This window comes from Salmo salar, chromosome ssa11 (assembly GCF_905237065.1).
Source record: "Salmo salar chromosome ssa11, Ssal_v3.1, whole genome shotgun sequence".
Taxonomy (NCBI): Eukaryota; Metazoa; Chordata; class Actinopteri; order Salmoniformes; family Salmonidae; genus Salmo; species Salmo salar.
The window spans coordinates 79,467,124-79,481,431 of NC_059452.1; the positions used below are offsets into that span (position 1 = coordinate 79,467,124).

General features: G+C 40.6%; 2 protein-coding genes across 15 annotated transcripts in view; one reads left to right on the forward strand and one right to left on the reverse strand.

Moving 5' to 3' along the window:
* LOC106563303 (TNF receptor-associated factor 2) overlaps positions 1-11,563 on the reverse strand; it is a 24,803-nt gene extending 13,240 nt beyond the window's left edge. Inside the window, exons 1-4 of one of the 2 annotated variants that reach the window (XM_014128792.2) lie at positions 11,438-11,563; positions 8,957-9,164; positions 4,473-4,551; positions 4,091-4,189 (exon numbers count right to left, since the gene is read on the reverse strand). In XM_014128792.2, coding sequence (XP_013984267.1) covers positions 4,091-4,189; positions 4,473-4,551; positions 8,957-9,135 — 357 coding nt within the window. In that variant the 5' untranslated portion in view covers positions 9,136-9,164; positions 11,438-11,563. Of the gene's footprint in view, positions 1-4,090; positions 4,190-4,472; positions 4,552-8,956; positions 9,165-11,181; positions 11,418-11,437 lie in introns of those variants that run through there. The other variant, XM_014128793.2, reaches the window with a different exon arrangement.
* The window catches only part of LOC106563305 (ubiquinone biosynthesis protein COQ4 homolog, mitochondrial), a 20,685-nt gene continuing 17,914 nt past the window's right edge, over positions 11,538-14,308 (forward strand). For 7 of the 13 annotated variants that reach the window (XR_006757656.1, XR_006757654.1, XR_006757658.1 and 4 more), the window contains exons 1-2: positions 11,947-12,290; positions 12,487-12,596. The gene's annotated coding sequence lies outside the window, so the exon portion shown is untranslated. Of the gene's footprint in view, positions 11,692-11,946; positions 12,291-12,486; positions 12,597-14,308 lie in introns of those variants that run through there. The other 6 variants (XR_006757666.1, XR_006757657.1, XR_006757664.1 and 3 more) reach the window with 6 other exon arrangements.

Sequence of the window (14,308 nt, forward strand, 5' to 3'; positions counted from 1 at the left end):
CTGGGCATGGCTTCCCAGTGCACCCCTGCCCAGTCATGTGAAATCCATAGAGGGCCATTAGAGTAATTTATTTATTTCAATTGACTGATTTCCTTATATGAACTGTAACTCAGTAAAATTGTTGCGTTTATATTTTTGTTCAGTGTGTGTTGGCAAGATAGGCAGATAGTTCACGTGCCAAGAGGAAGATCATCATGCCTCAAGCTCATCATGCCATCGGTACGTCACCAGGGATAGAAGTCACACGTTGCTCAGTTTATGCCACACATGGTTAACATTCTCACATAGGATTCATTGTTGCGATGGTAAGATTACCTAACTGGTCTATTCGATAATATCTAAATGGCGCTTCTGCCGTAGCTACAGAGTCGTCTGGTGTAAGGTTCTGCTGTTTTGGGGGATTGGTATAGCTTACTGCATTCACTGCCCATAGGCTATATTATATATTGACGCTTTGCTTAGGCAGTGAGCTACCCTGAAGGAGCAGAGCCTATATCGCCAAGACTTGCATTATTCATTGCATAAAAGCTGCAAAATTTCACTTTTTGGGCGACCCGACCAGATTCACATAGAAATGTTAGTTAGAAATCTGTCATTCTCATTGAAAGCAAGTCTAAGAAGTGGTAGATCTGTTCTATGTGCTCCATTTCTTTCTACGCTTCCCAGTCTTAATTTTCGTTTTTGCATCTTTTACTTTCGGTTTTGTACACCAGATTCAAACAGCTGATAATACAATATTTGTGGTTATGGAAAATATATTTCACAGCAGTTTAGACGGTACAATGATTCTCTACACTATGCAGTTGTTTAGTCACAAACAGAAATTAGCCGAACTATTAACATTTTTCCAAACAGAAAATGGCGGAGCGATTTCTGCATAGTGCATCTTTAATAAATGGTTAAACATATTTCTTCGTGGCGCTATATTTTTTAAATGAAGCGGAGCCAGTTCAGAATGGAAACCTGAGTGGCCAGTCTCAGCTGACACACCTGCTGAGATGGTACCAAAGAGGCTAGTATCAATCACGCCTACATTATTTGGTGGTCTATTTTAAGCTGACCAGGTCCCCTCACTCATCATGCTGCTACTTCAACTATACGCCGGCTTCTTGCTCGCACCACCAGGTTCTGTGTTTCTGCCGGGGGATTGGTATAGCTTACCGCACTCACTGTCCATAGGCTATATTATATATTGACGCTTTGCCTGTGCAGTGAGCCTATAGTTCCAAGACTTGCATTATTCATTGCTTAATAAATGGTTATAAATGTTTCTATGTGGCGTTTCCTTTCTGAACTTGCATTTAAAGTTAAAAGATCTTTAAAAAAGCATTGTGTTATGAAAGGAGCAGACTTGGCATGACTGCAACATTTTTTTTTACATTTTAGTCATTTAGCAGACGCTCTTATCCAGAGTGACTTATAGTAGTGAGTGCATATATTTTAATACTGGTTCTCAGTAATAAGTAATCCTTTAAAATCAATGATAAGCCAAAACAATAGCTGTTTTATAGCCTACTCCTACTTCCTTGGCTTAAGAGGGACAACCTGTCTATTCAGTAAACACAGTTCTATGCAAGTCATAGCTTGCAAGATTAAAATAACGGTTGGGTTGATGGTTAACCAGTCTGTTGCATACGAGTTTATAAGCAGCCGGTTATGGCATTTAGAAGAAGTACATCTAGTTTAACTGAAAACGGCCACAACGGATCAGGAAGTATGATTAGACAGTGGTGCCAAAATAGTTTTTTGAAAATGTGAAACTCTTTATGGTTGTAAACTAAAAGTGACACCACAGATCCATATACGAACCACTGCTCTACTTAAATATTGCTAATGTATAGAAAAAGGTGTTGTGTGAGATTGGAAACATTGTATGTGTTTGTGAGAGTATGGCCTATTGTGGTTGTTTTGGTGTTGCATGAAACTTCACATTAAAACTGCTTGCGGTTGTGCAGCAAGAACTCAAAATTGCTTATTCAACCACTGTGTGACAAGGGCTGAATTCATTGTGCCTCACAACTACAAAAGTTAAAATACAAAGTCAAATTCAAATGAATCCATCTACTTATGAATTGTTACAGTAAATGTCAGTCCTGCTCTAGCTGAGTTTTTTTAAAGCAGGTGGGAGGGGAAAGGGGTGGGGGGGGGAGAAGAGTGTTGCCATCTACCACCATGTCTTTTCTCATTCAGTCTCAAGAAGGCAGCAGAGCAGGTAAGTGAGCATGTTTTTCCACATACCCTTACCAACCCTTCTCTAAAATATCCCCAAGCCAAACTTAACCATAACTAAAAACAATAACGACTTGTCTAAAGTATTTTCCTAATTTGGAAACTCACGAAACGGTTAAGCCTATGTCAATATAAATCCGGAAACATGGGCACCCTCATAGATATTATCCTGACCAACTTGCCCTCCAAATACAAAAACATCCTGTGGCGGACTGCAGTAGCATCGAATAGTCCCCGCGATACAGTAAACACAGGTTGTTTTTTTATAGTCCACTGAATACGTGTTACTAACTCCAATCACACAATCTCCCACAGTCAACGACAACATTAAAAGGCCACTGAACCAACACGAAACGCCTACACGATAAAACATTTTTAGCACAAGTTGTGCTAACCATCAAGTTGGTTGTCAGCATGACATTCAACTGCACAATCTTCATCAACACAAAAACGTTCTGCTGAATCGGTCCTAGAAATGTAGCATAGACAGTATCACTTCTTTTTTTTCCCCCCCTTGTGAAAGTAAATATAATTCTATCCACAGTTCTGAGGAAGCACATTAACCCCAAAAAAACTTTTTACTGAATTACCAGACATATTTACAGTTGACAGTCTTTAAACATCCCCCACAAAACATACAGTTATAACCTACGATTAGATACAAATTATCAAACTGAAGAAATAAAAGAGCAATGAACTTAAAACTTTCCCCCTCCCCAACCTTCCCTGTTATACAACAGCACATGTTAGTTTAACTCTTGGCAGAAGGCCAAGGTTTGCTTCCTCATAAAATCCCCCCCTCTTCCTGTTTTCAGTCTCTACAATCAATGGACAAATGGATTTACAGTTAAATTAGTCTAACAACAATACAATAATTTGCAGTTTAGCAGTATTATTATTATTATGAATTTCTCAGACTACTCAAGACAGATGGTAAACAGAATGTAAATTAAGCCTGCAGGTCTTGGGTACTTTCCACTCTCCGCCTAACAGGATTCATTTAAAAAAACTCCAGGGACTTTCCAAGTTACATAACAAAGGCAGATCCTGTTTCACTCTCACATGACAACCAAACCCGCTCCACATGTTGACTTTATCTGTCCCCACCAGACGCCTTCATGACACGCAGGTTAAAATACTAAAACCAACTGTGAACCAACTATATTCATTTAGGTGCAGGATAAAATACATAGTGTATGAAACATTCATGGACATTTAGCTAGCTTGCATTGCTAGCTAATTTGTCCTGGGAGATAAACATGGGTTGATGTTTAACCTGAAATACACATAGTCCCTTTTTTTGTGTGCTGGATCTTTGCAGAATTTTCACCCATTCTGAGTCACACAAAATCATGTGTTCTCCGACAATTAATTCCCAGCTAAAAGGTGAAACCTAGGTATTATTTAGTTTGTTTTCTTTGATTAATCTCTCCTGTTCATTCTTCTTCTGTGGATTTGATATGATGGTTGGCAACTAACTTTAAGGTGCATTAATCGCCACCAACTGTGCTGGAGTGTGGACCTCGTTCATCTTTCAACCACCCATGTGGGTATACGCTTGTAAAAACCAATGAGTAGATGGGAGAGGCGGGACCAAGTTCAATTTTAGCACCTGGCTACGCAGATACAATTATTAAATAACATGTATATGTACATTTATTTTGCAACGCTCACACACACAATGGGGGCAGTCTGGTCAGCATGTCAGATTGCTACTGTGTGCTTTGCTATTGGCTCTCAACACGAGAGACATGAAGAACGTCCAATCAGATAACTCAAATTCAAAACATGCACAAGATATTCTCATTTGAATCACCCAATGACAACCCAGTAAAACATAAGCATTAACTCCATACTATACCTCATATTCTTTTATGCAACCAGTCCAAGAGCATCCCTCACTGATACATTTGGCAGGCAGGCTGGCGATTTCTCTACCAGCTGCATTGTCTGGAAAAGCCTGAGGGAGTTGACAAGAACAAAGAGTACTCTAATTACATACAGTAGTTGTCACATTCACTGTTACTGTTCAACCAGACTGTGGGGGGGGGGGTCTGGTTGAAGGTTGTACTTGGGTATCTGGCCAACTTCCCATGCAGGGAAATTCACTGCATTGAACTGTAATAAACATTGAACTGTAATAAATACTTTAGGTGAATTAAATCCATATCCTTCTTTCGCCAGGAGCAACATGATTCACCAGAGATGTTGTTAGAAGTTAAATGAATGGAACAGAGCCTTACCTCGTTACTATTGAGAATGGACTGTGGCTCCTCATAAATCTCCTCCTGTCGACAGGCTTCACAGGGCTTTGGGCCGGAGCTGATGATGGAGACACACTTCATGTGATTTTACAGTACAAAATGATTTCAGTGGCCAACGACTAGAGGGCTCTTAGCCTCACCTGAACCACTACCAGCATTTACAATGATTACCAGTAGGCTACAGAGTACAGGGTTAAACTAGAAAGATGAATCATGTAATTATGTAGCACATATAGCACTTTGGAGTATACAGATAAACATATATAAACACAAATGGGCAAGTCACTTCAAGACTTGCCCAACGAGATCCATTGCAAAGACATTGTAATAATAGGTATTAAGAATACTATAATTAGTGGGGACTGGGAAGACATACAACGACAGGCGCATCAGTATGCAAGGCAACACAAAGATGCAAACAAATTAAAAGGTTGATGTTTAAATTCACAGAGAGAGGCTTTAGTGTGAAGGAGGAGTCAGACCACCAGTAGACGGAGGAGGGCTGTGAATGGAGATAATAGTTCCCCTGAGTTTTCTGTGTGGGTTCATAACTCAGAAATATACTGTGGTCCCACTAGAAACCACTAACTATGTGGTATGCATTTAGATAACCAACCATGACCAGCTAGCTCTATGTTGAAACCACTCCCCATTCAATTCTGAGAAAATGACATGTGGCAACTGGAATTTCTAGTGAGTTTAAAGCGAAACAGGATTACAAAATTGTACAAATTCCAGGAATTACCAAATTACTGACCCTTGAATTTCAACATCAGCACCAATACAGCACTTCAAGTACAACGTATTTGACCTGAATTGTAGTGAAATGTATCATATTAAATGAGTTAAGACTGTGACAGTGAGGGCTTGTAGTTGAATGTCCGTTTCTCCTTATAAAACAACTAATCGCCCATCCAGTATTTAAAATTATCTTTGTCACGTATTTCGTCGTGTTGAGGAAAGGAGGACCAAAATGCAGCGGGATTGTGGACACTCATGTTTATTACTGATAAAAACATGTAAGGTATCCACTTGAGAAAAAACAAAACAACAAACAATACAACAGCAACAGTGTGGCAGGCTCAAACAAACGCAGTGTACACAACAATCTCCCACAAAAGACAAACACAAACACACCCTCATATAACACCTGCCTTCAATTGAGAGTCCCAACCCCAATGAACCCAAACATAGAAACAGACACACTAGACTAAACATAGAATACATGAAAATCAAACAGTGCCCAAAAACCCCGGAATACCTAAATCAACTGCCCTACAACAAACACACCACCCCTAACCACATAAAACAAATACCCTCTGCCACGTCCTGACCAAACTACAATACCAATTAACCCTTATACTGGCCAGGACGTGACAATCTTCCAGGCTTCCACGTACACTTTAACTTATTGTTGTTCTTTCCCGTGCAGATTCTACATAGTCTGATCTCTGACAATGTCACTTTGCAAGTTAAAAAATGCATGTCCAGTCTTGAACATACTCCGATTATAATCAGATGATAATCAGGACATCCTGCAACTAAGAAAAGCTGAAGCTTCACTCCACCTTCTTTTCATTCCACTGCACCATTTTTACTCAAGTTAGCAAATGAAGAGGCAAAAATATCTCTATTTCTAGCAGCAGGTGAAGTATAAAAACGTACATGGTTCCACTTTACTTTAAAGGACTAAAGGTGTGAAAACAAGCAGTAATTGTGTAGAGCATCATTGTACCATCTAAACCACTGTGAAATATATTTCCCATAATCACAGAAGAAAAAATGTGCCCAAAGTTAATAGAACTAAAATGTGTTATAATGAAATGAACAAAACACAAATAAACAGAATTAGCTGCAATTTGAGATGGTGACATAGTTAAACTCCCAGTGAGAAGACATATTTAGTATGAATCAGCAAGAGCAGCTTGGTCCAGTGTAAAGGTCGACCGATTATGATTTATTTTATTTTTTCCGCGCCGATACCGATACCGATTATTGGAGGGCCAAACCAAAGGCCGATACCGATCAAATCGGCAATTTTTTTTTTTTTTTGCAATAATGGCAATTACAACATTACTAAATAAACACTTATTTTAACTTAATATAATACATCAATAAAATCAATTTAGCCTCAAATAAATTATGAAACATGTTCAATTTGGTTTAAATAATGCAAAAACAAAGTGTTGGAGAAGAAAGTAAAAGTGCAATATGTGCCATGTAAGAAAGCTAACATTTAAGTTCCTTGCTCAGAACATGAGAACATATGAAAGCTGGTGGTTCCTTTTAACAGGCTTGAAGTCATAAACAGCACAATGCTTGAAGCATTGCGAAGAGCTGCTGGCAAACGCACAAAAGTGCTGTTTGAATGAATGCTTACGAGCGTGCTGGTGCCTACCATCGCTCAGTCAGATTGCTCCATCAAATCATAGACTTAATTATAACATAACACACAGAAATACGAGCCTTTGGTCATTAAAATGGTCGAATCCGGAAACTATCATATCGAAAACAAAATGTTTATTCTTTCAGTGAAATACGGAACCGTTCCGTATTTCATCTAATGGATGGCATCCCTAAGTCCCCAGTTCGCAATGAGCCAGGCGGCCCAAACTGCTGCATATACCCTGACTGCTTGCACGGAACGCAAGAGAAGTGACACAATTTCCCTAGTTATAAGAAATTCATGTTAGCAGGCAATATTAACTAAATATGCAGGTTTAATAATATATACTTGTGTATTGATTTTAAAGAAAGGCATTGATGTTCATGGTTAGGTACATTGGTGCAACGACAGTGCTTTTTTCGCAAATGCGCTTGTTAAATCATCACCCGTTTGTCGAAGTAGGCTGTGATTCAATGAGAAATTAACAGGCGCCGCATCGATTATATGCAACGCAGGACACGCTAGATAAACTAGTAATATCATCAACCATGTGTAGTTAACTAGTGATTATGTTAAGATTGATAGTTTTTTATAAGATAAGTTTAATGCTAGCTAGCAACTTACCTTGGCTTCTTGCTGCCCTCGCGTAACAGGTAGTCAGCCTGCCATGCAGGCTCCTCGTGGAGTGCAATGTAAGGCAGGTGGTTAGAGCATTGGACTAGTAACCGGAAGGTTGCAAAAATGAATCCCTGAGCTGACAAGGTAAAAATCTGTCGTTCTGCCCCTGAACAAGGCAGTTAACCCCCCGTTCCTAGGCCGTCATTGAAAATAAGAATGTGTTCTTAACTGACTTGCCTAGTTAAATTAAAATAAAAAAATGTACAAAAAAATACATTTAAAAAAATCTAAAAAATAATAATAATCAGCAAATTGGTGTCCAAAAATACCGATTACCGATTGTTATGAAAACTTGAAATCGGCCCTAATTTATCGGCCATTCCGATTAATCGGTCGACCTCTAGTCCAGTATTGCACCACCAGAGGTAAGATCCATTCCAGATAGTTCCAGTCGAGGCTGGACCAGTATTGGTGTTAATTTGACTGGCTACCACACACTAGGCTTGGGCGGTATACCGTATACCGGGGAATTTGGAAAAAGCCACGGGATGATTTTTCAAAACCGTTGAAACTATTTATTTAAAAAAATATATATACACATTTGAATATTTGTAGCTACTTGTGCAATATGTTAGGAGATAAAGAACATAGCGTTCTTCATTTCATCTTACAGTAGTCCCCAGTCACGTGGTGTTTGTTTACAAGCACACAATGATGAGAGACCAGAGCCTTGTGAGTCACTCACTGTCATGCAGCACGCGCTTCATCATTTTTCATTATGAAGCTTACCGGTACTAGTTTCCCAAAACAGCGGTTTGAACCAGTCATGTGCGTTTATTTACAAATAAGCACAACGAGCAAAATGGGAGCTTTGTGAGGGGAGTCATCTCTACAGCGCAACTTAAGTGAGGTGATCAAGTTACACTTGTATGAAATTCACTACTAAATGTTTGCCAGCTATATATCTTTTAACTATTAAGTTAACTATCTAACATGTGCCAAATAAATTCTCTCCAGCTGGGTTTTGCTAACTTGCTAATGTTAGTTAAGTGGCTAACATTAGCTTGCAAGATCAAGCTTCTTGGTAACAGCAGCAGAGACAATCTACTCCTGGATTAAGATAATATTTGCATGGCAAAGGCATGGTATGGAGGGATGGAAATGTGTATACTGCCCAACCCTACCACACACCCACCGCAGACCGAAACACAGAATCCTGTGCTGACTCATCCAGACAGTGGCTGAGGTAAGTGGAAGGGCGAGATGCTGATGGGAGCAAAGGAACCAACAACACCCCCACCACAGAGAGACACTGCAGTGCTATAGCTACAGCAGGACTTTGTGGGCTGAAGCAGCATGCCCAGTGAGAAAGGGTTAATTAAAGTAAGGGGAACTTGAGGAAGGGTGGAGGGTTGCAGAGCCTGTAGTGGGAATGAGGTGAAGAGCTACAGTAATCTACCTGGTGAGCAGTTTGAAACAATGGACACAGAAACGATGTCCACACTGAGCCTGGACTGGCTTCCTCAGGACCTGGTGACACTGCTGGCATTGGTACTTAGCTTCCATGGAAACAGCCAGCACACTCTGGGGTATCCCTGGAAGGGAGGAGTCCAAAGAGGGTAGAGATATGCGGGCCATGCCTCTCCATCAACGTCTCATACAGCTTCCTGTGTAAACAAATATCAAACCTTATTATTTAGCAGATGGATTAACCACACCCTATGTCCCAGGCCGCTGCAAAGATAGGTAACCTACATAACTCACAGGAAATATGGGGTAGAGGCAGCTGTTCTGTTTGTTTATTTGCAGCTGTTGCACATGGGATACATGCACAGTTTAGCGTGTCTAAAAGCCAACTTTGTTGTATGTCGTCTAAGCACATTTCTGTCATTCAACCTTTCACCTCAGGCCAAAACAACAAATAAATGCAATATAGAGTAGCAGTAATTAGAAATCAACAGATAATTCAAAAAGAGACAGGACAGGAGTGGCTTGGCAGGCAGACCTGCAGTATGGACTAGAGGTCGACCGATTAGGGCCGATTTCAAGTTTTGAACAATCGATAATCGGCCTTTTGGGATGCCGATTATGGCCGATTACATTGCAATCCAAGAGGAAACTGCGTGGCAGGCTGACCACCTGTTACGCGAGTGCAGTGTCAAAAGGACCCTGTGGCTGCAATGAGCCAAGGTAAGTTTCTAGCTAGCATTAAATGTATCTTATAAAAAACAATCAATCTTCACATAATCACTAGTTAACTACACATGGTTGATGATATTACTAGGTTAAGTAGCTTGTCCTGCATTGCATATAATCAATGCGGTGCCTGTTAATTTATCATCGAATCACAGCCTACTTCAACTTCACCAAACAGGTGATGATTTAACAAAAGAGCATTCGCGAAAAAAGCACAATCATACCTAACCATAAACATCAATTCCTTTCTTAAAATCAATACACAAAAGTAGGCACATAAGCATTCATTCAAACAGCACTGTATTGCGTTTGCCAGCAGCTCTTAGCAATGCTTGACGCACAGCGCTGTTTATGAATTCAAGCCTATCAACTCCCGAGATTAGGCTGGCAATACTAAAGTGCCTGGTATAGAGAAATAGTCGACGTGTCATAATTCCTATAATAACTACAACCTAAAACTTCTTAACTGGGAATATTGAAGTACTGGGAATATTGAACCACCAGCTTTCATATGTTCTCATGTTCTGAGCAAGGAACTTAAACTATATGGCACATATTGCACTTTTAACTTTCTTCTCCAACACTGTGTTTTTGCATTATTTAAACCAAATTGAACATGTTTCATTATTTATTTGAGACTAAACAGATGTTATTTATGTATTATATTAAGTTAAAATAAAAGTGTTCATTGTTCATTCAGTATTGTTGTCATTATTACAAATATATATAAAAATTGGCTGATTAATCGGTATCGGCTTTTTTTGGGGGGTTCTCCAATAATCGGTATCGGTAATGAAAAATCATAATCGGTCGACCTCTAGTATGGACAGATTGAACTGACGCTTAATCCTTTTAGTCTCAGAGAGAGAGGATTCTTGTAATAGTTTGAAATTGTAAAGTGAAGTCACTTCAAGAGAAAGAGAAAAGAGATTTAAAAGGTGATGTTGTTACACAAGTAAATGAGCAGTGCTTGAAATTGTATATGCCTTTCCACAGACCTTTAAACATAATAATTAATGGATGGGGTCCTTTTTGTTTGTTTTTGCTATTCTCCAAATAGTATTTTTGAGTTTTTAAAACTGCAATATGTAACTTTCTGGGTTACCTGATCAAATACACATACAAATGTTATAGATCTGTCATTCTCATTGAAAGCCAGTCTAAGACATGGTAGATCTGTTCTATGTGCGCTATTCCTATGCTTCCATTCTTAAGTTTTGTTTGGTACAATGATACTCTACACGATTACTGCTTGTTTTGTCACAAAGACTGAAATTAGGCCAACTATTTTAGCAACCAGTAAATGGCAGAGCGATTTCTGCATATTGCACCTTTAATACAGTGTGTAGCAATGAAGTAAATTAGCTCCAGCTTCAATGTCCAACTCCCCCTCCTAGGCAATTTGAGAAATCTAACTGAAACAATGTTCTTGTTTTGACAACTGCAAACGCACGCTGATCCAAAAAAACGACTTTAAACTGCATGTACCGTAGAGATGCAGCCAAGGTACAGAAAACATTTTCAAGGTAGGTCTGTTCATTTCCTTTTTCCCTGCCAGTGGACATCTTGCTCAACTGTCGTACTACTCTAGGCTTAGCTATGGAGCCATGAATTTACAGCGTAACGTTGACTTTCTTCTCAGCAGTGCGCTAACTGCATACTGAAAAGGTTTTCGGGGTGAGCGAGCCCAAATATCATGACCATTCATCCAAGCTACAAAAAAATAAGGAAGTGTTGTACTTACCAAATTAAGGCCCAATGTACTACAGCTTTTTGTGCTGTACTTTTTCTGTTGCTTTGCAACACAACTACGTCACTTATTACGTGAACTTACAATAGACAGCAGTAATTGTGACTCGCTTGTAGGCGTGTTGTATGACTGTCTCGTTATGCTATGGGTACATAGTTCAATAGTAATATCCTTTAAAACGCTCTGGTAACAAACAAACTTTACTGCCCTGTTTCCAATTATCCACATGGCTGGGAGAACCTGTTCAAGTAAGTAAATACATTTCAAAAATGTAAAAAAGAAAACGACGTATTCTTAGCTAACTAGCTACAGTGCAGGCTAACTCAAATGAGCCGCTAAACGAGCTAACATTAGCTAGCTTAAACTTCAAATACTGTATAGATAGCTAACTAAGTGAATTAAATATCACTATCTACCTAACTTCATATTAGTTAGCTATCTTGATGTGGTTTTTTTACAGTGATAAACAAACTCCAAATGCATTTGTAGGTAACGTTAGCTAGGTAACAGCCATGGAGGAGGGTGAAAGGATAGCAGCCCCAACTGTCAGTGAGAGAGTAGGTTATTCTGGATAGGGCAGGTACATTTGTGTAGTTCCTGTCCCTAGAAGTGAGGATGGAGTTAATAGTAACATAATATTCATTGCGGTGTAATTTGACTATAGTAAAGTCTGTTTCTTGTGAGGTTTTCTGTCCTCAAATAGAGTTATGAAACCTATCTACATATGAAGAGGTCCCAATGAAGAGCAGTGGTTCTCAGTCCTGGGGACTCAAAGGGGTGCACATTTTTGTTTTTGCCTTAGCACTGCACAGCTGATTCAATTGATCAACTCATCAAGCTTCAAGTGGTATTTATGTATTCATTTGTGATGCTATCCTTGATATGATCCTGCTGTTGCCACATGCTACACATGCACATATGTGTGCACATGCATCTATCTATCCAATGTTATCATTTGTTATAAAATATATTATACTTTAGTAATCCACAATGACCTGGTGATGTAAATGTCTAATAATGACATTTCTTCCATATTCCTACAGATACCTTGCAATTGGAGATTCCTTCAAAACGATTGCCTACAATTACTGTGTAGGGCACTGCAAGGTTGGGTGACCAGGGCCATCTGGGACTGCCACTTGGGGGAATTCAGGTGTGTTAAGGCTACATATGAAGAGCAGTCCTGCATATAACTATGCTATATTGTTTGTCCTCGTGTGTCCGTTCATGGTTTTCAGCATAAAGTACTCTGCAGCCACTTAGTGTGGTGTGGTGGCCACACACAGATTACTGTTCAACACTGCCATATTTTCACAATCCCTCTCTCCTCTCCATAAATCCTCTAGGTTATATCAGCTGTGTCGGTGAACCCCTCCTGCATCTGAACTGGCTACATAGAATTGTAATTAGTGTTTAATGTTTTACGGACTCCTGAGAGAACCAGCAAACCAGGCTCTCGTCTTGTGAAACAGTGGATGTAAAGAATCCAGCTAGCTAAAATACACTGCTCAAAAAAATAAAGGGAACACTAAAATAACACATCTTAGATCTGAATGAATGAAATAATCTTATTAAATACTTTTATCTTTACATAGTTGAATGTGCTGACAACAAAATCACACAAAAATAATCAATGGAAATCCAATTTATCAACCCGTGGGGGTCTGGATTTGGAGTCACACTCAAAATTAAAGTGGAAAACCACACTACAGGCTGATCCAACTTTGATGTAATGTCCTTAAAACAAGTCAAAATGAGGCTCAGTAGTGTGTGTGGCCTCCACGTGCCTGTATGACCTCCCTACAACGCCTGGGCATGCTCCTGATGAGGTGGCGGATGGTCTCCTGAGGGATCTCCTCCCAGACCTGGACTAAAGTATCCGCCAACTCCTGGACAGTCTGTGGTGCAACGTGGCGTTGGTGGATGGAGCGAGACATGATGTCCCAGATGTGCTCAATTGGATTCAGGTCTGGGGAACAGGCGGGCCAGTCCATAGCATCAATGCCTTCCTCTTGCAGGAACTGCTGACACACTCCAGTCACAAGAGGTCTAGCATTGTCTTGCATTAGGAGGAACCCAGGGCCAACCGCACCAGCATATGGTCTCACAAGGGGTCTGAGGATCTCATCTCGGTACCTAATGGCAGTCAGGCTACCTCTGGCGAGCACATGGAGGGCTGTGCGGCCCCCCAAAGAAATGCCACTCCACACCATGACTGACCCACCGCCAAACCGGTCATGCTGGAGGATGTTGCAGGCAGCAGAACGTTCTCCACGGCGTCTCCAGACTCGGTCACATGTGCTCAGTGTGAACCTGCTTTCATCTGTGAAGAGCACAGGGCGCCAGTGGTGAATTTGCCAATCTTGGTGTTCTCTGGCAAATGCCAAACGTCCTGCACGGTGTTGGGCTGTAAGCACAACCCCCACCTGTGGACGTCGGGCCCTCATACTACCCTCATGGAGTCTGTTTCTGACCGTTTGAGCAGACACATGCACATTTGTGGCCTGCTGGAGGTCATTTTGCAGGGCTCTGGCAGCGCTTCTCCTGCTCCTCCTTGCACAAAGGCGGAGGTAGCGGTCCTGCTGCCGGGTTGTTGCCCTCCTACAGCCTCCTCCACGTCTCCTGATGTACTGGCCTGTCTCCTGGTAGCGCCTCCATGCTCTGGACACTACGCTGACAGACACAGCAAACCTTCTTGCCACAGCACGCATTGATGTGCCATCCTAGATGAGCTGCACTACCTGAGCCACTTGTGTGGGTTGTAGACTCCGTCTCATGCTACCACTAGAGTGAAAGCACCACCAGCATTCAAAAGTGACCAAAACATCAGCCAGGAAGCATAGGAACTGAGAAGTGGTCTGTGGT